The sequence below is a fragment of the Elephas maximus genome, chromosome 11 (assembly GCF_024166365.1).
Source record: "Elephas maximus indicus isolate mEleMax1 chromosome 11, mEleMax1 primary haplotype, whole genome shotgun sequence".
Taxonomy (NCBI): Eukaryota; Metazoa; Chordata; class Mammalia; order Proboscidea; family Elephantidae; genus Elephas; species Elephas maximus.
Genome location: NC_064829.1, coordinates 104,405,332 through 104,431,619, shown reverse-complemented (window position 1 = coordinate 104,431,619; position 26,288 = coordinate 104,405,332). Strand labels below are relative to the sequence as shown.

The window sequence follows — 26,288 nt, the reverse complement described above, 5'->3', positions numbered from 1 at the left end:
CATCCTTCTCGCCCTTCCCTTTCCCTTCCACACCCACCTGTCTGAGATCTGCTGCAGGCGGGTGGGGTGGATGGGCAGCCCAGGAGAGGCTCCAGGCCTGTCCTGACGCCACCCCCAGCAGCCTCCCCCACGTCCCACCTCTCCAGTAATTAGCTAATGAGCTCCTAGGATGATTACAGGGTGCCAGGGGCCCAGATGATGCGGAGGAGAGGGGGTGGCATCAGGAGGCTTGCAGGGAGGGGGGTGTGAGGAAGCAGTACACTCAGGCACCCTCAAATCTGGGGTGTTAGGTCTTGGAGGTGTGGGGCAGGCCCTGCCTAGGAAGTGGGGAGCTATATTTTCCCCAGTTCCTTCTGACACCTGTTGTCTTAGTCATCTAGTGCTGCTGTAACAGAAATACCACAAGTGGATGGCTTTAACAAAGAGCAGTTTATTTTCTCACAGTAAAGTAGGCTAAAAGTCCAAATTCAGGGTGTCAGCTCCAGGGGAAGGCCTTCTGTCTCTGTCAGCCTTTTCATCAATCTTCCCCCAGACTAGGAGCTTCTCTGCACAGGGACTCCAGGTCCAAAGGACGCTTTCTGCTCCCCCACACTACTGTCTTGGTGGTGTGAAGTCCCCCTGTCTCTCTGCTCGCTTCTTTCTTTTATATATCAAGAGATTGCCTCAAGACACAATCCAATCTTGTAGATTGAATCCTGCCTAACTAACACAACTGCCACCCATCCTCCCTCATTAACATCATAGAGGCAGGATTTACAACACGTAGGAAAGTCATAGGAAACCCTGGTGGTGTGGTTAAGTGCTCAGGCTGCTAACCAAAGGGTCGGCAGTTCAAATCTACCAGGCGCTCCTTGGGAACTCTATGGGGCAGTTTTACTCTGTCCTATAGGGTCGCTATAGGGTCACTATGAGTCGGAATCGACTCAATGGCACTGGGTTTGGTTTTTTTTTTTTTTTTTGGTTTAGGAAATTCACGATACCAGGAATCACGGCCCATCCAAATTGATACACATATTTTTGGGGGGACATAATTCAGCCCATGACACTCGTCTTCCCCCTTCCCTGCTACTGTTCCCGCAGCAAATCATGAAAGACAAATGGATCAACATCGGATATGAGGGTGAGGAGTTGAAGCCATACACAGAGCCCGAGGAGGACTTCGGGGACACGAAGCGAATAGGTGAGGGGCAGGCGGGTGGGGGCCCCATGTCCTCAGGCCTCTGGGCAACGGAGGCAGGAGACAGCCTCCCAGCACCAACCCTGTTAGATAACATCAGAGTAGTTTGCAAGGCAATTAGCGACAGTGGGGAAGAGCCTGGGCTCAGATCCCAGTGCTGCCACTTTCTAGCTGTGTGACCCTGTGCAAGTGGCCTTCCCTCTCTCTGCTTTTATTTCCTCATCCACAGAATGGTCACGGAAGGAGCCCTGGTGGTGCAGTGGTTAAGTGTTTGGCTACTAACTGAAAGGTTGGTGGTTTGAACCCACCCAGCAGCTCCATGGGAGAAAGACATGGTGATCTGCTTCCATAAAGATTACAGCCTAGGAAACTCTATGGGGCGGCTCTGCTCTGTAACACAGGGGGTTGCCATTAGTCAGAACTGACTCGGCAGCACCCAGTAACGATAACAAAATGGCCCTGGAATCCCCGAGTAATACCAACGGCTAACACACTTAGCTGAAAGATGGGGTTCAAGTCCACCCAAAGGCCTCTAGGAAGAAAGCCCTGATCTACTTATGAAAAATCAGCGACTGTGTGGCACCCAGTTGTACTCTGCAAACGTGCGCTCTCCATGATTCGGAATCGACTCGATGGCAACGGGTTTTAAAATGTTCATAACCATAGACCCTACCTCAGAGAGTTGTTTAAAAAAACACTAACCAAACCCGTTGCCATCGAGTCGATTCCGACTCACAGCGACCCTATAGGGCGGAGGAGAACTGCCCCCCTAGGGTTTCCAAGGCTGTAAATCTTCAGAGAAGCAGCCTGCCACGTCTTTCTCCCATGGGCCGGCTGGTGGATTCCAAACGCCGATCTCTTGGTTAGCAGCCGAGCACTTTAACCACTGTGCTACCAGGGCTCCTGTTCAGAGAGGTGTTAGGGATATTAAAAGCATTCATGTACATAAAACACTTATATTAGTTCCTGGTGTGTAGTAAGTGCTGGATACGTGTTCGCTTTTAATATTTAACACAAGAAAGAAAAAGAATCAGGAGAGAAATATTGAGAATGTTCACGTATTGTGAAGAGTGTAACCAATGTCACTGAACAATTTGTGTAGAAATTGTTGAATGGGAGCTTAAACTGCTATGTAAACCTTCACTGAAAACACAATAATGTGTTATTTAAAAGAAAAAAGTCAGAAAAAAAATCACAGAGCACTTCTAGAAGTTGAGTACAAGTCATTGGAGATCTGCCTATTTGGAGAATGCCCTGCCATGGTCTATGCCTACCTGATCCCCCTTGGGTCCTTGTCACTCCAGCCTAGAACCTTGGAACTCTTGTTCCCTAAAGCATTAGCCCTGGAAGAACCCCTTGGAAACCACTCAGTACCTCTCCATTCTACAGATGAGGAATCTGAGGCCATCATCAGATCTTGGCTGCATAAATCAGGGCTTTCGTGGTTGGAAGTAACAGGAAACCCAAGTCCAATCTGGCTTAAACCATATAATGATGATAACGTTGTTAGGTGCCGTCAAGTAGGTTTTAACTCATAGCGACCCCATGTATGACAGAAGGAAACACTGCTTGTTCCTGCGCCCTCCCGTGATCGATTGGGATTGGACCATTGTGATCCGTGGGGTTTTCATTGGCTGATTTTTGAAAGTAGGTCACCAGGCCTTTCTTCCTAGTTTGTCTTAGCCTGGAAGCTCCACTGAAACCTGTTCAGCATCATAGCAACGCGCACACCTCCACTGAGAGTCAGGTGGTGGCTGCACGTGAGGGGCATTGGGCGAGAATTCTACCACTGATCCAGCAGAGCCTCATGGTAGTAATGACAGGTTGAATCGTATGAAATTGACATCTTTGGCGTCAAAAACTGTCAATGTCAGCAATTTCATATGGTTCGACCTAATAGTAACAATTTATTGTTTCACATAACTGAACAGGCCAGGAATGTGTCAGGTCAGGTGCAGCTGGATCCAGGTGCTCAGAGACAATCATTGGCTTCTTTCCCAGGCAATTCTTACCACCAGAGATAAGTTGGCGACAGCATGTCCTAGGGGCCTGGATACTCCATCAGAAAGAGAGGCCCTTGTCTGATGTTGCAGTAGAAGCCCCAAGCCGGTGCCCATTGGCCGCCCCCAAACCAATCAGTGTGGCTTTGGGAATGGAACACTCTGATTGGCCAGACCTGGGTCATATGCTCACCCTTGGGGCTAGGAGAGGACCTCCCTGGATGGCACAAGCAGTTAAGCACCCAGCTGCTAGTCAGTAGGTTGGAAGTTCAAGTCCATCCTTGGAAGAAAGGGCCGGCAATCTACTCCCCCAAAATCAGCCGTTGAAAACCCTATGGAGCACCATCTACTCTGATACATAGGGTCACAATGAGTCAAATTAACTTTACTGCAACTTTTTTTTCGGGGGGGAAGGCTTGGTGCAGGGAAGAGTCAGCCAAATTATCTGAGGAGGAATAGAATGTTCTTCCAAGGGAAATCAGGGAGTGGATACTGGACAGGCCCAAGAGCAGACACTGATGTGGCACAGAAACGGATGGAAGGGAAGGAAGGGTCTGGGGAGACTGACCCTCCTCTCTCTCCATCCCCTTCCTCCAGAGGTGATGGTGGGCATGGGCTACACGCGGGAAGAAATCAAAGAGGCCTTGAGCAGCCAGAAGTACAATGAAGTGACCGCCACCTACCTCCTGCTGGGCAGGAAGACCGAGGTCAGAGGTTGCCTCAGGGGCGTGTGGTGCCCGGGGTGGAGGGACTCGGGGGCAGATGGGATGGGGGCTGAGGCTCCTCATCCGTCATTCTCCCACAGGAGGGTGGGGACCGGGGCGCCCCGGGACTGGCCCTGGCACGGGTGCGGGTGCCCAGCGACACCACCAATGGAGCAAGCTCCAGCAAAGGTGCCACCCACAGCAAAGGGCAGCGGACTTCCTCCTCCACGTACCACCGCCAGCGTCGGCACAGTGACTTCTGTGAGTATCAGCCCCACAGCCTGTGTGAGTCAGCTAGAGTTGCTGTAACAGATACCACAAGTGGCTGGCCTTAAAGAACAGAAATTTATTTTCTCACAGTTCTAGAGGCAGCAAGTCCAAATCAGGGTCTTGGCTGTAATTCTTTCCTTGTCTATACCCGCTACCCATTCCCATCAAGTTGATTCCAGCTCGTATCGACCCCATAGGACAAGGTAGAACTGCCCCATAGGGTTTCCAAGGCTGTAATTTTTATGGAAGCAGACTGTCATATCTTTCTCCTGTGGAGCAGCTAGGTGGGTTGGAACTGTTGTCCTTTCAGTTAGCGGCCGAGCACTTTAACCACTATGCCACCAGAGCTCCTTCCTCGTCCGTAGCCTCAGGAGTTCCTCTGTTCAGTTCCTTCCTTATGGGTTGTCATTGTTGTTGGTAGTTGTCCTCTAGATGATTCTGACTCACGGCGACCCCATGTGTGCAGAGTGCAACACAAGGCTGTGATCTTTCAGGAGCAGATTGCCAGGCCTGTCTTCCAAGGCACCTCTGGGTTCCAACTGTCAGCCTTTCGTCTAATAGTCAAGGATGAAATCGTTTGCGCCACTCCAGGACTTATAACTCCAGGCACTCCTTGGTGCTTGGTGATGCGCAGTATCTGTCTTCCTCAGTTTCTGCTTTCATTTGCGTCTAATCTGCTCCTTTTACAACTCAGAAGTGGTTAGGTTTAAGACACACCCTACACTGATTAAAAAAAAAAAAAGCCTCATTAACAAAGAAGACACTATTTCCAAACAGGATTACATCCACAGGTATAGGGGTTAGATTTCCAACACATATTTTGAGGGGGGCACAATTTAATCCATAACACCCTCACACACTCCTCTCGGTCCTGCTTTCTCAGAGCTGTGTTGAGTCAGGGTTCTCTGGTTCGTAAGCAACAGAAACCCACTGAAGCTAAGTGTGGCAAAGAGAGAAATTTTTTATAAAGTTTCAGGGCCATTGAGTGGAACTTAGAGTCAGGAATGCATAGCCAGGCTCGGAAGGCACCAGAAACCAGCAAAAGAGCCAGATGCAGAGCAGACCCTCTCCGTGTCCTGTTTCTTCTCTGCTCATCTGTTTTTCTTTTGTCCCTTACTTACCTCACCTTATCTTTCTCCTGATCTCTCAGCTCCCATGTTTCTTCCATTATCCTAGTTTTAGAGACTGACCCAAACGGTGGCTGCAATCTCCAGTGCACATATCATGGATGGGGCTCTGATATCAGGGTCCCAAACCATCCGTTGCCATGGACTGCATTCCAATTCATGGTGACCCTACAGGACAGAGCAGAACTGCCCATAGTATTTCCAAGGCTGTAAATCTTTACAGAAGCAGACTGCCACATCCTTCTCCTGTAGAGCAGCTGATGGATTCAAACCACCAAACTTTCAGTTAGCAGCCAAGCACACTAACCGCTGTGCCATCAAGGCTTCTGATATCAGGGTCCGGCTGAAATTAAACCACTGTGACTGGGGCATAGGAGGACACATTGCACAGAGTGGCTGCTGAGAGCATGCCCTCTGCCTTCTCCATGCTGAGATGATGGGAAGCCATTCCTTAGTGAAAGGGGGCTGGGCAGGCAACCTGATTGTACCCTGTATTCTGCAAATGACAGACATCTCATCCCCTGGAGAACATAAATAGACCCCCATACACACATACAAATTTGACATGGAAAGTTTTGAGGCATCTTACCCACACCCTCATCTAATGTGAATCCTCTCCCTTGCATTTTAAAACAGCCTTTTAGTTGTAATTCATATACCGTACAATTTACCCATTTAAAGTGTACAATTCAGCGGCTTTGAGGGTCTTCACAGAGTTGTGTATCCATCACCACAGTCAACTTTAGAGCGTTTTCATCACCTCTTAAACCTGGCACCCCTTAGCCATCATCCTCCATCCCCTCTACTTTCCCCTCAACCAAAACCCATTGCCATGGAGTCGATTCCGACTCCTAGCAACCCTATAGGGCAGAGTAGAACTGCCCCATAGGGTTTCTAAGGAGCGCCTGGTGGATTCAAACTGCCAGCCTTTTGGTTAGTAGCCGTAGCTCTTAACCACTACGCCACCAGGGTTTCCAACTTTCCCCCCAGCCCTTGGCAACCACTAATTCACTTTCTGATCTGTGATTTGCCTATTCCGGACATTTCAACTAAGTGGAGTCATACGATAAGTGACCTTTGGGTCTCACCTCTTTGACTTAACATCATGTTTTCCAGATTCATCCATGTTGTAGCATGTATCAATACCTTGGTCCTTTCTTTTTTTTTTTTAAATTGTGCTCTAGGTGAAAGTTTACAGCTCAAGTTAGTTTCTCGTTCAAAAAGTTATACACGCATTGTTTTGTGACAGTGGTTGCAATCCCCACAATAACAGCACTCGCCCCCTTTCCCTTTCTATCCCAGGTTCCCCATTTCCCTTCTTCCAGCTCTTGCCCCTTCCCTTCCTGCCTTCTCATCTTGCTTTTGGGCAGGAGGTGCCCATTTGGTCTCATATATTTGATTGACCCTCGAAGCACGTTTCTCAGTGTGTCATTGTTTGTGTTAGAGGCCTGTCTAATCTTTGGCTGAAAGGTGGGCTTCAGGAGGGGCTCCAGTTCTGAGTTAGCAGGGTGTCTGGGGCCATAGTCTCGGGGCTTCCTCTAGTCTCTGTCAGACTAGTAAAGTCTGGTCTTTTTTTGTGAATTTGACTTTTGTTCTGCATTTTTCTCCCGCCCTCCTGGTCAGTCCTTTTGATGGCCAAATAACATTTTATTGTTTGGATAGACCATATTTTATTTATCCACTCATCAGCTGCTGAACATTTGGCTCCTTGTGCTGTTTGGCTGTGATGAATAGTACTGCTGTGAACATTCCCGTACAGGTTTTATTGTGGACATAGCTTTCATTTCTTTTGAGTATACACCTAGGAGCGGAATTGCTGGCTCAGATGATAACTGTATGTTTGCTTATTTGAGGAACTGCCACAGTGTTTCTCATCTCTGTCCTGTTTTTCCAGCCCTGCTTTTTTACTCTGGGATGGGCACTGGGGTGGGGAGAGGGCTGTTGGGAAGTTCGTGTAAGCCCTGAGCAAAAAGTGCCATGTTCTGCCCCTGGTTCCATCATCACTATCTTCCTCAAGCTATTTGCCTTCCCTGGGTCTTGTTTTCTCCATCTTTAAAATAACAGGGTGGCCCAGAAAGTCCCTAAGGGGCGTGTGACTCCAACATCCTATCGTTAGAACATTCATAAAATTAATAAATTTCTGACTGATGGCAGCCCCCTGGGTATCAGAGTAGAAATGTGCTCCATAGGGTTTTCTTTTTTAAAAAAATATTGTGCTTTAGGTGAAGGTTTACAGAACAAAATAGTTTCCCATTCGACAATTTGTACACAGAGTGTTTCAGGACATTGGTTCCAGTCCCCTCAGTATGTCAGCACTCTCTCCATTTCCGCCCTGGCTTCCCTGTTACCTTTCATCTGGTTTTCCTACCCCTTCCTGCCTTCTGATCTTTGCTTTGGGCAGATTTTGCCCTTTTGGTCTCGTATAATTAACTGTCCTGAGGAGTTCATTCCTCTCAGGTGTTTTTTATTGCTTATTTTGTAGGCCTGTCTATTGTTTGGCTGAAAGATGGTCTCTGGGAATGGCTTCAGTGCCATGTTAGAAGGGTGTCTTACGGCCATAGGGTTCCTTCAGTCTCTATCAGACCAGTAAGTCTGATCCTTTTTACGGATTTGATTTTTCTTCTACATTTTTCTCCCACTCGGCCTGGGACCTCCTGTTGTGATCCCCATCAGAGCGGTCAGTGGTGGTAGTTGGGCACCATCTAGTTCTTCTGGTCTCAGGCTGATGTGGGCTGTTGTTGCTGTGGTCCGTCAGCCCTTAAACCAATTGCTCCCTTGAGTCTTCAGTTTTCGGCATCCGTAGAGTTTTCAATGGCTTATATTTTAGAAGCAGATCACCAGGCCTTTCTTCCAAGGCACTTCTGGGTGGACTTGAACGCCAACCTTTCAGTTAGCAGCCAAGCATGCAAACTGTTTGTACCACCCAGGGACTCTAGTTAGAACATTGTAAACTTTAAAAACCTTCACATGGAAACCTGGGTTCCAAGGCTTCTTGGAGTAAAGGATTATTGGCAGGTGCCTGGGTTTCCGTCATTGTTATATTCTGTCATTGTTATGGTCCTGGGACTTTTGAGTCATTAAGATTCCTGAGGATTTAACATACAAAAGTTCTAGAACACCTTTAACCCCCTGCTTCTAGAGCTGTAGATCTCTTAAGACGCTCCGAGGTACTAGACTTTTTTTGTATTGTTTTTTTAAAGTTGTCAATAGAGTCACATGCTTCAAAACTCAATAGTATGAAAAAGGTTATTCTTCGTTGCTGTCAAGTTGATTCTAATTCCTGGCAACCCCATGTGTGCAGAGCAGAACTGCTCCCTAGAGTTTTCAAGGCTGTGACCTTTTGGAAGCAGATGACCAGGCCTGTCTTCCGAGGCACCTCTGAGTGGGTTCAAACTGCCAGTCTTTTGGCTAGTAGTTGAGCACTTAATCATTTGCACCACCCAGGGACTCCTACAGAAATGTGGACAGTAAATATGTCTTTGTCCAGCACTTGCTCCACCCCCCGACCCCCACCCCACCCCAGCCTCCCAGTTCCTCAACTTGGAGGCAGCTGCTGTTGACAGTTTTATATGAATTCTTTTGGAGATATTTTAGTCACATACAAACAAATGTACAAAGAGATAGATGTAGAGAGAAAGAAATATATAAAGATACACGAATATAGGTGTATTAATGTAATGTAATACTCCTCCTTTTAAATGTAAATGATAGCCTTTGGAGATTTTTTTTTCATATGCAAACAAATATATAAAGAAATAAATAGAGATAGATTCAAAGAAATATATAAAGATATCCAAATGCCATATAGATATATTAATATAATACAACATTGTTGTTAGGTGCTCTCAAGTCAGTTCCGACTCATAGTGACTGTTTTAGTCATCTAGTGCTGCTATAACAGAAATACCACAGGTGGATGGCTTTAACAAAGAGAAATTTATTTTCTCACAGTCTAGTGTGTTACAAGTCCAAATTCAGGGCATTGGCTCCAAGGGAAGGCTTTCTCTTTCTGTTGGTTCTAGAGGAAGGTCCTTGTCCTCAATCTTCCCCTGGTCGAGGACATTCTCAGGCACAGGGACCCTGTGTCCAAAGGACATGCTCTGCTCCTGGTGCTGCTTTCTTGGTGGTATGAGGTCCCCAACTCTCTGCTTGCTTCCCTTTCCTTTTATCTCTCGAAAGATAAAAGGTGGTACAGGCCACACCCCAGGGAAACTCCCTTTACCTTGGCTCAGGGAGGTGAGCAGAGTAAGAGTGGTGTTATAATCCCACCCTAATCCTCTCAACATAAAATTACAATCACAAAATGGAGGACAACTGCACAATACTGGGAATCATGGCCTAACCAAGCTGATACACTCTTGGGGGGACATAATCCATGACAGTGACCTTACGTCCAACAGAATGAGACACTGCCCGGCCCTGAGCCATCCTCACAATCATTGTTACGCTTGAGCCATTCTTGCAGCCACTGTGTCAGTCCATCTCTTTGGGAGTCTTCCTCTTTTTCGCTGACCGTCTACTTTACCAAGCGTGATGTCCTTCTCCAGGTACTAATCCTTCCTGATAACATGTCCAAAGTATGTAAGACGAAGTCTCCACCATCCTTGCTTCTAATAAGCATTCTGGCTGTACTTTTTCCAAGACAAATTTGTTTGTTCTTTTGGCAGACCATGGTATATTCAATATTCTTTGCCAACAGCATAATTCAAAGGTATCAATTCTTCTTCCAGTCTTCCTTATTCATTGTCCGGCTTTCACATGCATATGAGGAGATTGAAAACACTGTGGCTTGGGTCAGGCACACCTTAGTCGTTAAAGTGACATCTTTGCTTTTTAATACGTTAAAGAGGTCTTTTACAGCATATTTGCCCAATGCAATGTGTTGTTTGATTTCTTGACTGCTGCCTCAGTGGGCATTGATTGTGGATCCAAGTAAAATGAAACTCTTGACAAATTCAGTCTTACCTCCATTTATCATGATGTTGCTCATTGGTCCAGTTGTGAGGACTTTTGTCTTCTTTATGTTGAGGTGTAATCCATACTGAAGGCGGTGGTCTTTGATCTTCATCAGTGTTTCAAGTCCTCTTCACTTCCAGCAAACAAGGTGTGTCATCTGCATAACACAGGTTGTTAACGAGTCTTCCTCCAGTCCTGATGCCCTGTTCTTTGTCATATAGTCCAGCTTCTCAAATTATTTGCTTAGCATACAGATTGAATAAGTATATAAATACATATAAGTACATAATATAAATATAATATCCCCTTTTAATATAAATAATAACCTTTTGGAGATATTTTCATCTAGAAGTAAGTAGATACAGATAGATAGATTTATAGAGAAATATATGATTTCCCGTTTTATGCAAATGATTGCTGTCTGAAGACCCCATCCTGTGCCTTTTCTTTAGTCTTTCTTGAAGATCACTTTGTATCAATCCGTAAAGAATTTCTTTTTTTTTTTTTTTAACATCTGTATAGTATTCCATTGTATGGAAATACCTTGATTTCTTTAGCCAGACCCCTAATAAGGGGCATTCAAGCTGTTTGCAATCTTTTGATCTTAAACAAAATGTTTCAGACTTGTAGATCACGTTTTCTATGTGTGCAAGTAGAACTGTGAGATAAATTCCCAGATGTGGAGTCTCTGGGTTGGTATATGACAGCACCTAACAACAGCAACACGTGTGCTTTGGAGTCCCTGGGTGGTACAAACCTTTAATGCATTCAGCTGCTAACCAAAAGGTTGAAAGTTCAAGTCTACCCAGAGGCACCTCAGAAGAAAGGCCTGGCGATCTACTTCTGAAAGTAGTAGACACACGTGGGTCACCGTGAATGGGAATCGACTCCACGGCAACTGGTTTGTTTTGGTTTTTTTTTTCATATGTGTGCTTGTAATGTTGACGTATATTGTCAGAATGTCCTACACAAAAATCGTACCCTATGTGAGTAATTTTAAGGTTCCAGAGATCACCCAGAGTAGGTGCTAAGAGTCCCTGGCTGATACAAACAATTAAGCACTCGACTGCTAGCCAAAAGGTTGGCGATTCGAACCCACCCAGAGGCACCTAGGAAGATAGACGTGGCTATCTGCTTCCAAAAGGTCACAGCCTTGAAAACCCTGTGGAGCAGTTTTGCTCTGCACACGTGGGGTCACCAGGAGTCGGAACTGATGCAATGATAACTAGCAATAACGACAACACACTACTCATTATCCACTCCTACTCTCAGAACTTGCTGAATAAGAGCTTGGGGGTTTCTGTGGAGCTCTACCAGGTAGAAGGACTCTCACCTCAGAGTGGGTGCTGAGTTCTCCAGGCGACGTCAGCTCTCACCCATTCCTCTCCCTCTGCCAGGTGGCCCGTCCCCCACACCCCTGCACCCCAAGCGCAGCCCGACCAGCACAGGGGAGACAGAGCTGAAGGAGGAGCGCCTGCCGGGCCGGAAGGCGAGCTGCAGCGCCACAGGGAGCGGGAGTCGAGGGCTGCCCCCCTCCAGCCCCATGGTCAGCAGCGCCCACAACCCCAACAAGGCCGAGATCCCAGAGCGGCGGAAGGACAGCATGAGCACCCCTGTGAGTGGGCGGAGCTGGGGCCAGAGAGCTGGGACCACCTGTGGTCCAGCCTGTGGGTGCCACCTGGTGCACATTTTTCAGACTCTGCCGTCATCTTACTCCCTAGACCCCACTGCACAGGACTCCTTGTTTTATCCCTCATTCATTCACTCCACAGACATTTATTGAGTGCTGTCTGTTTGCCTTGACCCTGTTCTTGATACTAGTGTGTACGTTAGCGTTCACTGTCAGAAACAGAAAGCACTATAAGTGCTTTCAGCAGGAGGGATTTAATACAGGGAATGTAATGCTTACAAAATTACAGGAAGGGCTGAAGGGGAGCGGGCAAGACTGGACCCCACAGGATTGACAGGAGTGCCTGGGTGGTATAAATGGTTATCAGCTCAGCTGCTAACCAAAAGGTTGGAGGTTGGAGTCCATCCAGAGGTGCCTCAGAAAAAGGCTTGGCAATCTAGTTCTGAAAATCAGCCACTGAAAACTCTACGGCGCACCACTCTACTCTGACACAGATAGGGTCGCCATGAGTTGGAGTTAGCTTGACAGCTCGTAATGGAATTGATGCTCACAACCCAGCAGACCTGACACACCAAGGGAGCTGCTACCTTTGAGGCTGTACCCAACCAAAACCAAACCCATAGCTCTTGAGTCAATTTTGACTCACAGCGACCCTCTAGGACAGAGTAAAATTGCCCCATAGGGTTTCCAAGAAGTGACTGGTACCTTTTGGTTAGCTGCTGTAGCTCTTGACCGTTGTGCCAGCAGGGTTCCAAGGCTGCACCTAGCCCCATTGAATTAAGGAACGTGGTTATGGCTGAAGTCCAAGGCTCAGAAGTCTCTCCTCCACTGAAAGAGCCTTTTGACCTCTAGAGGGCTGGAGAATGGTCACTGGGTGGTGCTGAAAGAAAGCCTCTTGTCTCATATCCTTGCCTGTATGGAGAAGCAAAGGGGGCAGAAAGGTGGTCACCACCCCATTTCTGCCTTCCATATCTTAGTGAGTGCACAGGTTTTAGAACCTAATTCATATCCAGAACCTGAGCTGCAAAGGAGTCTAGGGAATGTGGCATTTCACTTTCTACTTCTGCGGTCCCTAGAATAGTATAGTATAGGTTGAGGGAGCTAAAGTCTCCTCCACATGGGGATACAAGGGTGGAGGCAGGATAAGAAGGTGATCGGGACTCTGAAGTTACAGACCAGAGTTTGAATCACGTTGGTAAGCCACGTGACCTTGTACAAGTGACTTCACCTCTCTGAGCATCAGTGTTCCACTCTGAAACAGGCTTATCAAAGAATCTAGGTTATGAGGCTCTTGTAAGATCTTGTACGTGAAGTGCTTTACGTGTTGTCTGGCTCAGTAAGCACTCAGTGAATGAGAGCTATTGTTATTGTGACAATGAACCCACGCCTGAAGAAAGAAAGAACAGCCAAAGAAAGAAGGAAGGAAATAATAATGAAGATAAGAAATCAATGAAGGAGAAAGCATACGTATGTTAGAGAAAATCAGCAAAGCCAGAAGTTGATTCTTTGAAAAGAGTAATAAAGTCAGTAGATGCGTAGCAAGACTGATTCAGATAGCAAACACAAATTACCAGGATCAGAAATGAAAAAGAGGACATTATTCAGTCATAAAAGGATAAGAAGGTAGTAAGACCTACTTAATGACAATAAATTTGACAACTTAGGTGGATAAGACAAATATCTTTAAAAGCACGACTTACTGAAACTGACATAAGAAGAAATAGAAAACCTGAAAATTCTTACACTCTTGTTAAAGAAATTGAACTCATAATTTAAAACCTTTTCCTAAAGAAAATTCTAGATCTAGGTGGCTTCAACTGATAGAATCCTTTCAAACATTTAAGGAAGAAATACACCCACTCCTCACTTATTGACTGTCTCATTGTCTGACATTTTGTATTTACTACAATAGTAAAAAAGCTACTGTCTATTTTGCACATTACCAGCCTATGTCTGCCAGTAACAGGTGCCGAGGTGTGAGGTGAGAGTAATGCGTGCTGTGATGGTCAAGGTTATGTGTCAACCTGGCTGGGCCATGATTCTCAGTGGTTTGGCAGTTACATAATGATGTAATTTGGCAGCTATCTAATGATATAATCATCCTCCATTTTGTGATCTGATGTGGTCATGCTCCATTTTTGCATAACGACCTGGTCTTTGGAACCTAACCATGTCGATAAGTGAGGAGAGGGTGTAGTACCAATCTTACACAAGGTTCCAGAGACTAGAAAAGAGGGAATATTCCCATCATATTTATGAGGCAGCATAATCCTGATACTCCCCACAGAGCTCAAAGCCTACTGTGAGGATGGGGGCAGATATGTGAGCAGACATTGACAATACAGGGTGATCAAGGATTCACTGGGGGGCCCAGGGGCCTGGGGGTGCCCAGAGGAGGCAGCTGACTCACCCTGGGGCTGGAGAGGTGGTGGTTATAATACGAACTGACACCTGGATGATAACTGAGCAAGAATCGGGAAAAGGGAGGGAGAAGTGATCCAAATAGATGAGACAACCTGTACAAAGGCTGAGAGGCAGGCAGGTGTAAAAAAAAGTTTGATGTGGTTGTAGCAAGAAGAAGTGGGCAAGGCTGCTCCTGAAACCTTCCCTGACCTTCTCTCCCCTCAATATTTCCCTCTCTTCTAAGCTCTTATGGGTTCCCGTGACTCTTATCCTAGGTTACTAGACTCTTCCATTAAACTTTTATGTCTTCGTGCCCTCTAGCCCTGCTCTAACCATCTCCTCCGCACTCGGGGTTCCCACACGGGCCCCTGACTCATTCATAATGAGGGAGTGCAGTGAGGGTGAGAGAGCGGAGCAGTTGAGGGCTCTCCATTTCCCTCCTCACTTCTCTTCTGGCCATGTCTCCTGCAGAACAATCTCCCTCCCAGCATGATGACCCGCAGAAACACCTATGTTTGCACAGAACGCCCGGGAGCTGAGCGCCCATCGTTGTTGCCAAATGGCAAAGAAAACAGGTATGGAGGGGGATGGTACGGGGAAGCTGGGTGTGGGTGAGCAGGGCCGCCCTTGATCCAAGATGGTAGATGTAGGGGGAGCCGTGGGGGCTGGAGAGTGTACGTGTCTGCCCTTGCCTTGGCCGAATCTACCCAGGTGCCCCCATGTTCTAGACCCGCCCCCTCTTCCCCCCAAAAATCTTCCCCACTTAATTAATTAGTCATCAGCACCAGGAAAGCAGTCTGCCCTGTTCTCCACCCACAAGCCTTGGGAACCCGAGTGGATTTTTTGAATGATCCATTTTTAGAGCTTTAGAAAGAGAAGCCCAAGAATGTCACAGCTTCGGTGTCATCTGGTGGGCTGGCTTTCCAACTTGTCGGACTGGGTGTGTTCAGTCCCTTTCAGCTGGCAGTGAGGGAAGCCAGCTCAGACTGGCCGACGTAAGTGGCTGACACTGAGACAGGCTCTGGCATGCACCTAATAACTAGGTGCAAGTGTTACTGCCCGGCCCCTAGCGGCAGAGTAACAGGGTGGTTGAGATTCTGCCATCACTCAGTTCTGAGTTCGTATCTTGACTCTGCCCACTGGCTAGCCAGGATGACATTGGGCAAGTCTCCGAGCCTCCATTTGCTCCTCTGTAAAATGGGCCTGATGTGCTCTGGAGACACATGGAGGCATGCCCTGTTTGAGGGATCTGATGGAGATCAGGTGTGTCATGCTCCTGGCACAGGGTCTGACTCATAGTAGGCATTGGTGATTATCAAATAAAATAACAAGAGCTAACATTTATCAAGGAGTAACCATGTGGCAGGCCTTTGTGCTGGTTTAATGCTGATAACATCTCTGTGACATAGATCCTGATATCACCTCCATTTCACAACTGAGGAAATAAAGCACAGAGAGGTTACATAATTTATCCAAGGCCACACAGCTAGTAAGTCAAAGAGCAAAGATTCCCGACTGACTCCAGAAACTATCTCATAACCACAGTGATACCTGACCTTCCTGCTCTGGTCAAGAGACAGTGTATCAATTAGATTATAAATGAAGCTGCTCTAACAAAGAGACCCTGAAATACAGTGGTTTAAGTAAGATGGAGTTTTATTCCTCTGTAATGTGACAGGTCAGCTCTGGATCTGAGGCGACTGTACCAGTTGCCACCATTTCTCAACCAGCAAGACAGGTGGGCAGAGAGTGGATGGCAAGCCACGTTCTTTTTAAAAACAAGATTGGGAAATGGTACAAAGCACTTCCATTCATATCCCATTGGCCAGAGAATAGTCACATGACCACACCTAGCTGCAAGGGAGACTGGGAGATGTAGTCTTGGGCTGAGTGGCCATGTGCAATGCTCGTAGTCTTAGGGGCTCGGTTATTAAGAGTGAAACAGGAATGATGGATTCTGGGGGAGAAGTCACAGCCTCTGCCATAGTCAGGGTTCCCTCTCTCAGATACAGATTGGTTTGGTAGTCTCTGGAAGGATTGAAATTGTAGGAAGGCCCTGGGAAAGAGGGGTCACCACTGCCCACACAGCATCTTGAAAAAGTTACAAAGAGGGTTTTGTCCTTTTTATTTCTACCTGTTGAAAAATTGTCATAACAAATACAGGTATCCCTGATGTTCAAATCTATTCCTTCCCCAGTTTTGGATACTGAGAGTTCAGATAGCAAAGTGTTTGCCAAGTTGATTTTGTTCCTGAGGTTTGAATGCTGATTAGCAAGGGATTCTGCCACAGATTTCTCGGAATTTATTGAATTGCTGAGTTTGGAGAGGGGAGAGTTGGGATGAGTGAGGGGTAGAGTTTGAAGAAGGTACAGTTCAAAGGAGGGGAAACTTGGGAGGAGAGAGAGTCAGGAGAATGATGCTAGGGTTGTAGAGTACACAGCCTGCACAACTGTACTTGGCAACCTTGTCTCTGAGCTCCAGGCTGATCTCAGGCCTGGATGCCCAGGAATCAGAGGGGCTGGAGAAAAGGCTCATCTCTGAGTTCAAGCTGGTTGAGGTATCTGGTCTCAGGACAGGAATCAGGGACCAGGGCCTTGACCTGCCTTGGGGCCCTGCTCTGATCTGTCCCTCTCTGCCCACAGCTCGGGCACCCCACGGGTGACCCCCGCCTCCCCTTCCAGTCACAGCCTGGCTCCCCCATCGGGGGAGCGGAGCCGCCTGGCCCGCGGCTCCACCATCCGCAGCACCTTCCACGGTGGCCAAGTCCGGGACCGGCGGGCAGGGGGCGGAGGTGTGCAGAACGGGCCCCCTGCCTCACCCACGCTGGCCCACGAGGCCGCACCCCTGCCCACCGGGCGGCCCCGCCCCACCACCAACCTCTTCACCAAGCTGACCTCCAAACTGACCCGAAGGTGAGCCCGACGGGGTGGAGGGGTGGGGTGGGGCAGGGGGCCAGTGGGTGCTAACCTGTCTTCTACTCTGCTCTGTCTTCTGTCCCCCGCACATCTCCTCCTCCTCCTATCCCCCCTCACTGCCCACCTCGTACTGCAGGGTAACCCTCGATCCCTCTAAACGGCAGAACTCTAACCGCTGTGTCTCAGGCGCCTCTCTGCCCCAGGGATCCAAGATCAGTAAGTCCCGCCACCCTCCTCCCTCTGCCTCCCGGTCTGTGCCTGGCCTGCATGTGCAGGGGTGGGGTCTGTGGGTGTGAGCAGGTGCGGTCTGGTTGTTCCCTCATTTGTTGAACAGATAGTAAAGTGGCCAGAAGCACGGCCCCCCGGGCCAGAAACTTGGAATTCCAACCCCAGCTCTGCTGAGTGGCCTTGAGCAAGTCACTTAACCTCTCTGAGTCTCGCTTTTCTCTTCTGTAAGATGGGAACAGTAATAACAGGACTTTCCTTGTAGGGTTGTGGTGGGGATTCAATGAGGTGATATATAGACTGAGAGCTTAGAACATTGCCTTGGAAAATGCTTTATAAATGTTTACTATTATTGTTATTCTTTGAGTGTCTACTGTATACCTGGCACCATCCTAGGCCCTTGATTAGAGAATGAACAAAATGTATTAAATCCCTGCCCTGGTAGAGCCACCATTCTGCTACAGGGGGTCTAAACTAACTAAAAACCCAAACTCGTTGCCGTCAAGTGGATTCTGACTCATACCGATCCTATAGGACAGAGTAGGACTGCCCCATAGGGTTTCCAAGGCTGTAAATCTTACGGGAGCAGACTGCCACATCTTTCTCCCATGGAGCAACTGGTGGGTTTGAACCGCCAGCCTTTTGGTTGGCAGCCAAGTGCTTAGGTACTGCGCCACCAGGGCTCCTTAGACTGATAAATAAGTAAAACACATAGGTTGTCAAGTAGTGACAAGTACTAAGAAGAAAAATACGGCAGGAAGGGGGTCAGGGACAGGGGGAAGGGAGGATGGTGGTTTTAAATGCGGCAGGCCTCACCGAGGGGAGGGGTCATTTGAGCAGAACCCTGAAGGAGGGGGGTGTGTGTGTGTGTGCACGTGCGTGTGTGTCTCTCTCTCTCTCTCTCTCTTTTGCCCCTTCCATCTGTAGAGTGTGTCTGCCCAGCCCCCTCTTTTTCAACTCCCACATTTTTCAGTATCTTTCCTATGATCTCCACTAACCATTTCAGAACGGACCCCCTTCTGGGGATGGAGAAGGGGATGAAGTCCTGACCCCAGCCCAGCTCCACTCAGCCCGAAGGGAGTAGGGCTGAGGCAGGGGCTGCCTGGAGTTCTGAGGGCACTGGGTTGGGGGTGGGGGGTCCCCTGTGCCCAGATTAGACACTGCCCTCCTCCCTCCCCTAGGGTCGCAGACGAACCTGAGAGAATCGGGGGACCTGAGGTCACAAGGTGAGTGCACGTATCTGCCCCTGCCTGCCAATCAGCCCTTTCACCTGCTTCACACCCCACCTGCCTCAGCCTTTAGACAATACCTGAACCCCTTGCTCCTCTTGCCCACTGCCTTGATTTTCTCTTATTTCCACCCTATGTCAGACCACCTTCCGCTGACCAGCTTAACTTCATCAGCAACTCATCTACAGATCAACCTCCTGGTCACTCCTCTCCGTTTTACTTCCCACCTCTTTTCCCCTCATTCAATAATGGCAAACAGTTGCCGGCAGCTCTGGGCCAGGGGGTAGCCAACATGATCTGTATCGGGCCAGATAGCAAATCTTCTTAGGCTTTGTGGGCCAGAGCATTTCTGTCATGACCACTGAATTCTGCCATTGTAGTGAAAGCAGCCATACCAAACCCACCACTGTCGAGTCAATTCTGACTCATAGCAACCCTGAAAGACAGAGTAGAGCTGCCCCATAGTGTTTACAGTCAGAATGCTCCTTAGAAGTAAGAATGGTGAGACTTCGTCTCACATACTTTGGACATGTTGTCAGGAGGGATCAATCCCTGGAGAAGGACATCATGCTTGGTCAAGTGGAGGGTCAGTGAAAAAGAGGAAAACCCTCACACTGACATAGTGGCTGCAACAATGGGCTCAAACATAGCAACGATTGTGAGAATGGCACAAGACTGGGCAGTGTTTCATTTTGTTGTACTTAGATCTGCTTTAAGTTGGAACCAACTTGACGGCACCTAACAACAACAGTCTTTACAGAAGCAAACTCTCACATCTTTCTCCTGCAGAGAGGCCGGTGGGTTCAAACCACTGACCTTTCGGTTAGCAGAAGAGTGTTTAACCACTGTGCCACCAGGGCCCCTCAAAAGCAATCATAAAAAAAAACCCTATTGCCAGCAAGCCAATTCTCACTCATGACAACCCTACAGGACAGAGTAAAAGTGTCCCACAGGGTTTCCAAGGAGCGGCTGGTAGATTCACACTGCCGACCTTTTGGGTAGCAGCTGAACATTTAACCAGTGTGCAATCAGGGCAATAAGAAAACAAATGGGCCTGGCATGTTCCAATAAAACTTTATTGACAAAACCAGGCATCCCTGTAGTTTGCGGAACCCTGCCCTAGGTTGACACTTTACCAGCTTAGAACAAAGTCCCTTCCCTGTAGTTCTAACAAAGTCCCAGGTCTGATTCTCTTTGGCTGGGACTAGGTCACATGCTTTTCCTTTAGCCAATCCCTGTGGTCAGAGGAATAGAATACTCTGATTGGTCAGACCTGGGTTATATGCTCATCCTTGAACCAATCACAGTGGTCAGGGAGGTGGAATGCTCTCATTGGCCAGAAATGAGTCATGTGCTCACCCTTAACAACAGAGGGGCCGTCAACCCCACCCCAACCAGAGAGACCAAGTCTGCAGTACTTCTTAAGACTCTTCTCCACACTTTAGCAGGACATTTCTTTGTTGTGCAGTAGTACAACAAATGCCAGTAGTGCGCCCATCCCAAGACCTTGTGATAATCAAAAATGTCCCCAGCACCAAATTTAGAAACAGAAATGATTATCAGACCCATGTCCAACTTTCAACAATGCTATGATTCTTAATGAAATGAAAAAAAAAATCATCGCTACTTAGCTAGTGAGCTGTGTTTTCCTTTTTTTGGATGCTGGATAGCCATCTTTGTTTCCAAGGATAGTACATCACTTCTCAGTGGCGGCAGTCCATTTTAAATTCGTTTGACAGACGCTTAATTTACATACACTTTGAAACAGGCACCTGTGCCTTTTGTATCCCAGGGTCCCTGCACTCAGGGAGCTTCCAATCTAAGATGTAGGCAAATGTGAAACAACTATACCAAGAGTTGAATCCTGAAAAAAAGTGTGTAACTGTCTTGTTAGCATCCAGCTGGGAAATTTTTTTCGTTGTATCTCAGTTGCTTTCAAAATTAGCCATTTTAATAAATAACAAAGAAAGGAAGCAGGTAAACATATATAATGGTAAGTTGTTGTTCCTTTTTTTTTTGTCTAAATTTATTTTGTTGTTCAGAATATGCACAGCAAAGCACACACCAGTTCAGCAGTTCCTGCACATATAATTCGGTGACATTAATTACATTCTCTGAGTTGTACAACCATTCTCAGCCTCCTTTTTGAGTTGGTCCTCCCTCATTAACATAAACTCAGTGCCCCCTAAGGTAGCTATCAAATCTTTTGAGTTGCTGTTGTCAAATTTATTCCATATAATGGTTCTTAAAAGAGCATAATGCTCAAAGCAGACCCTTTTTCTAGTTAAGCTAAACTACTGTTCAGTTTTAAGATGAGTTTGGGGGATATTTTTGGCTTAAGGTTTAAAGATTATCTCAGGGCACCGGAAGAACTAGATGGTGCCTGGCTATCACCAATGACAGCCCTGGCAGGGAACACAACAGAGAATCCCTGATGGAGCAGGAGAACGGTGGGATGCAGACCTCAAACTCTTGTAAAAAGAACAGACTTAATGGCCTGGCTGAGATTGGAGTGACCCCAGAGGTCCTGGTCCCTAGACCCTGTGTTAGCCCAAGACCGGAACCATCCCCAAAGCCAACTCTTCAGACAGGGATTGGACTGGACTAGAAGACAGAAAATGATACTGGTGAGGAGTGAGCTTCCCGGCTCAAGGAGACACATGAGACTATGTGGGCAGCTCCTGTCTGGAGGTGAGATGAGAAGGCAGAGGGGGACAGGAGCTGGCCGAATGGACACGGGGAGTACAGGGTGGAGAGGAGGAGTATGCTGTCTCATTAGGAGAGCAACTAGGAGTATATAGCAAGGCGTGTATAAGTTTTTGTATGAGAGACTGACTTGATTTGTAAACTTTCCTTTAAAGCACAATAAAAAAAAGAAAAAAAGACTATCTCAGGGCAATAGTTTCAGGGGTTCATCCAACCTCAATAGCTCCAGAAAGTCTAGAGTCCCTGAGAATTTGAAATTCTGGTGAACTGTATTTTCTTTTGCTCAAGCACTACATTAAGCTCCTCTCTTCCTCCTCTTTACCTTGGTCAAGGGCATTAACCCATTAAAGCCTCAGTTCCCAAATTATGGGCCAAGGCATCACAGATGCCGTGGGATTTCAGATTCTCAAGGAGGATATGCTGATACATGACACCTGTCGGACACAGCATAGCTCAGTTTCAGCAAAGCTGGATGTACTGCATCGCTTTTGATGACATCATGGCTCTGAGGACCTGGCTTTATTGGTGGTTGCTATGCTAAAGGCAAGTGCTGTGTGAAAGTCAGTATGGAGCGGGAAATGAGGGTGCTGGTGTCCAGTCTGATTCCAAGGTTTGAGAAGTGCAGTGCCCAGCAAGCAGACACATGCCATTAGTAAGTAATTTTGATTATATGAGAATAAAATAAAAGCTTTTGGTTTTGTCTATCCAAAAAAAAAAAAATGTCCCAGGGACTCTTAATGTGGCTCACGGGCCGTGAGTTTTGTGAATTTTGATTGTAATATTAAAAAAAAAAACTCATTGCTATCGAGTTAATTCCAACTCAGCGACTTGTAGGACAGAGTCAGCTGCCCTACAGGGCTTCCAAGTCTGTGATCTCTACGGAAGCAGACTGCCACATCTTTCTCCCGTGGTGTGGCTGGTGGGTTTGAACCACCGACGTTTCCACGGTGCCACCAGGGCTCCAGTATACACAATACGAGGTATACAAAGGTCCGTCACCACTTACCTCTTTGAAGGAAAATCAGAATGAGGAAGGCCACTTTGACTAGTGGTTATAAAGTATGCTGTTATCCATAGTAAAATAGTAGTAGTAATTTTCTTTTTAAATTAAAAACAAGTCCCCAGAAATTCCCACACACCACGTGGGACAGTACAGCTTCTAGTGAGAAGCCCTGATCTACAGTGAGGTGGTTTCGTCTTCCAGGGGAAGAATGGTAGCTCTTACCAGAAGAAGGGTGTATCAGCTAGGAAACAAGTTTAGCTGCTGTAACAAAGAGGCCCCAAAATACAGTGGTTTAAGTATGATAGGGAGGGCAGTGGTGGTTCAGTGGTAGAATTCTTGCCTTCCATGCAGGAGACCTGGGTTCGATTCCAGGCCAATGTATCTCGTGTAGCCACCACCTACCTGTCAGCGGAGGCTTACATGTTGCTATGATGCTGAACAGGTTTCAGTGGAGCTTCCAGACTAAGGTGGAGGAGGAAGAAAAACCTGGTGATCTACTTCTGAAAATCAGCCAGTGAAAGCTCTGTGGAACACAACGGTCTGATCCGCAGCCAGTCGTGGACCTGGCGCAGGACCGGGCAGCACTTCATGCCATAGGGCATAGGGTTGCCGTGAGGCAGGGGCCGGCTCAGTGGCAGCCAGCAACGACAGCAAAGTAAGATAGGGATCAACCCCTCACACGCCATGTGCCCAGGCCCGTTCCATGTGGTCACTGGAATAGCCAGGATTCTTCCACCCTGTTCTCCATCCCTTAGAGCCCCATTGTCATCTTGATGGTTGAGTGAGGCTCAGGCTACAACCAGGCACCAGCTCATGGGAGGTGGGGACAGGGTCCAGGGCGTGCAGTTTCCTTTTGAGGAGATGCAGACGTTGTACAGATCGCTTTCACTTGCCTCCCAGAATTTAGAGACAAGGCCACACCCGATCACTGGGGTGGCTGGGAAATGTAGTCCCACTGGGCAGCTGTATGTCCAGCTGAAACTCTGCCACCGGGGGGAAAAAGGGAGAATGGACTTTGAGGGGATACCTAGGAGTCTGACCCAGAGGGGGAAGAACTGTCTCCTCTGCCCTTGGCTCACCTCCATTATCATTCCTGATTTCCTGTCTCTTCTCATCCCAGTTGCCATCTACCTTGGGATCAAGCGGAAACCGCCCCCCGGCTGCTCCGATTCCCCTGGAGTGTGAAGCTGACCAGCTCGCGTCCTCCCGAGGCCCTGATGGCAGCCCTGCGCCAGGCCACCGCGGCTGCCCGCTGCCGCTGCCGTCAGCCACAGCCATTCCTGCTGGCCTGCCTGCACGGGGGTGCGGGCGGGCCCGAGCCCCTGTCCCACTTCGAAGTGGAGGTCTGCCAGCTGCCCCGGCCGGGCTTGCGGGGAGTTCTCTTCCGCCGTGTGGCGGGCACCGCCCTGGCCTTCCGCACCCTTGTCACCCGCATCTCCAACGACCTCGAGCTCTGAGACGCCACGGCCCCGGGCCCCTTCCTCTTCCTCTCTCGTGCCCCCCTTCTACAGGAAGGGAAGGGGACAGGGAGGGGGCTCTCCCTTTATCATCGCCTCAGTTTCCCTGAATGAGACTTGGGGATGGAGAATGTTCCCTCTGCTGTTCTCTGGGGCCGCTCTGCACACGAGGAGGAGAAGGGGGCTTTGCAGGGAGGAGCTGGCACCTTCCTGGAGCCTCCAGCCAGCCTTGTCCCCCCTCACCTTGCCATGGGGCACCCGAGGAGACTTTGGGGGCAGGGCAGTGGCAGTAAGGGAAACTGAGGAAGCACTTCCATTCCTACAAAAGCTCGAGAATTAGCCCTTGGGCATGGGCAGGGCAAATCGCTGAGCCTAAAGACTGGAGAATTTGGGGGGCCGGGAGTGGGGTTCAGAGAGGCAAATTCCTTCCCATCACCCCTCCCCACGTGCTCGAACCACCTTCCTGCCCCAGGCTGGCACGGGGCACTTTGTACAAATCCTTGTAAATACCCCAGCCCCTCCCCTCTGCAGAGGTCTCCTGAGGAGCTGCCGCCGTTGCCTCTGGGTTTTTAAGTTATTACACCCCCTCCCTCCTATCAGCCCCCTCACCTGCAGCCTGTTGCCCAATAAACTTAGGAGAGTCCCCCCCACGCCGAACCTGGGGTGTTCCTTCCCTGCCCTCACCTGCAAGGGAAATGAAGAGGAGGTATGTGACTCTGGACCTGTGATTTCTCCTCTCTGAGCCTCAGTTTTCTCATTTGCAGAATGGGAGCAGTGGGGGTGTGAGAGCCAAGGATAACCATGGAAGAGAGTGGGACAGAACTGGGCCTCGTCCACAAGGCCTTGGCTCCTGTGTCGGGCCCCCGGTTCATCCACTCACACACCCACCTGCCCGCCTGCCATGTTACACTGGACTCTCAGCCACTTCTTACTCCAGTAGTACATTTATTCAATAAATAGTCCTTGACCAGTGTCTGCTCTGTGCCAAGCCCAGTGCTGGACATGGAGATATGAGGAGCCCTCATCTAGGGGAGCGGGCCATGGGTTCTGAAACAATCACTTGAGAAACGAATTCCCTAGGGAGCCCAAAAGAGGGAGTGTGGAGGGTTGGGAAGGTTTCCTAGAAGAAACGATACTGGAGTTGGGCTTTGAAGGATGAGTAGGAGTTGGCCAGACATTGAGTACAGCCTGGGCAGAAGTGTGGAGATAGGGTGATGTATCTTCAGAGAACTGTAGGTAAATTCAATGTGGCTGCTATGTTGGGGGTGGGTGGAGAATTGACAAGAAAAATGGTGTAACAGGACTAGTAATCCCTCTACTCTGCTTAAGCAAAAAGGAATTTATTGGTGTATGTTACTCAGAAGCGACAGGTGCTTGGTTTCAGGTATGGCTGGATCCAGGCATCAGGCCATCTCTGCTCTTTTCAGTGTCAGTTTTGTTCTCAGGAAGGCACTATCCTGTGGCAAAGATGACCCCCAGCAGTTCCAAACTTGCATCTCTCTGGCTTAGTTTCTGAAGCAGAAAGTTCCTCATTCCAGAAGTCCCAGCGAAGACTCTCATTGGCCCTGATGAGTCATGTGATCATCCCTGAGCCAGAATAGACTCAACAGCAGCAGGTTTCCCCAAAGGAAAGTCAAGGTGCTATGAGCCAAAGAAGCTCGACAGACTGAAGCAGTAGAACGCTATCCAGCACAGGGCTTGCTTCCACAGTGCCTTGGAGCCCTGGTGGTGCAGTGGTTAAGAGCTCTAGAGCCCCTGCTGCTAACCAAAAGGTCGTCAGTTTGAATCCACCAGCCACACCTTGGAAACCCTGTGGGACGGTTCTATTCTGTCCTAGAGGGTCGTTATGAGTCAGAATCAACTCAATGGCAGTGGGCTTGGTTTACGGGCCACAGCAAGCTGGCCTTTCTCCTGAGGGCACTGGGGAGACATGGAGCGCTTTCTGCAGAGAAAAGACTCAGCCAAAGCCCATCAGGAGCATGACAGGGCCACCCTTGTGTTCTTCATGGGGCTGGTGGGAAAGTCAAATGAGAAATGAAGGGTGGTAACGATTAGGGGTGGTCAGTGTTGAACAGTTCAGGGTCTAGGCATCAGTGGTTAAGACCTCAGCGGCTAAGCAAAAGGTTGGCAGTTCAAATCCACCCACCACTCCTTGGAAACCCTGTGGGGCAGTTCTACTCTGTTCTATAGTGTCGCTATGAGTTAAAATCTGACTCGATGGCAGTGGGTTTGGTTTTGAGTTTTTATTTTTTGGGCCAACCCACGTTCCTCTCTTATTGAGTGAGGCCAGAAGTGAGGAAATGCCACTTCTGCCAGGATAGGGAAATGTTCTAAGAATGAGGTGCTTATAGTTGGGGAGGGCAGAAATATTGAGAAGGGGGGACTGACGCTGTCTTGAAGTCTCAATCCCCAAGGGCTTCCTCTGTGCCCAGCCCTGCTTCATGGGGCTCACATTCCAGTGGGTTGGATAGACCTGTCCCCAGACA

At 48.3% G+C, this 26,288-nt stretch overlaps 1 protein-coding gene across 6 annotated transcripts in view; it reads left to right on the top strand.

Moving 5' to 3' along the window:
• Positions 1 to 25,851, top strand: part of MARK4 (microtubule affinity regulating kinase 4) — a 45,470-nt gene extending 19,619 nt beyond the window's left edge. For 2 of the 6 annotated variants that reach the window (XM_049900042.1, XM_049900040.1), the window contains 8 exons: positions 1,081 to 1,180; positions 3,775 to 3,884; positions 3,983 to 4,142; positions 11,632 to 11,849; positions 14,739 to 14,842; positions 16,910 to 17,179; positions 18,589 to 18,633; positions 23,466 to 25,851. In XM_049900042.1, coding sequence (XP_049755999.1) covers positions 1,081 to 1,180; positions 3,775 to 3,884; positions 3,983 to 4,142; positions 11,632 to 11,849; positions 14,739 to 14,842; positions 16,910 to 17,179; positions 18,589 to 18,633; positions 23,466 to 23,802 — 1,344 coding nt within the window. In that variant the 3' untranslated portion in view covers positions 23,803 to 25,851. Of the gene's footprint in view, positions 1 to 1,080; positions 1,181 to 3,774; positions 3,885 to 3,982; positions 4,143 to 11,631; positions 11,850 to 14,738; positions 14,843 to 16,909; positions 17,180 to 17,318; positions 18,165 to 18,588; positions 18,634 to 18,777 lie in introns of those variants that run through there. The other 4 variants (XM_049900045.1, XM_049900041.1, XM_049900044.1 and 1 more) reach the window with 4 other exon arrangements.
• The last annotated feature ends 437 nt before the right edge of the window (positions 25,852 to 26,288 follow it).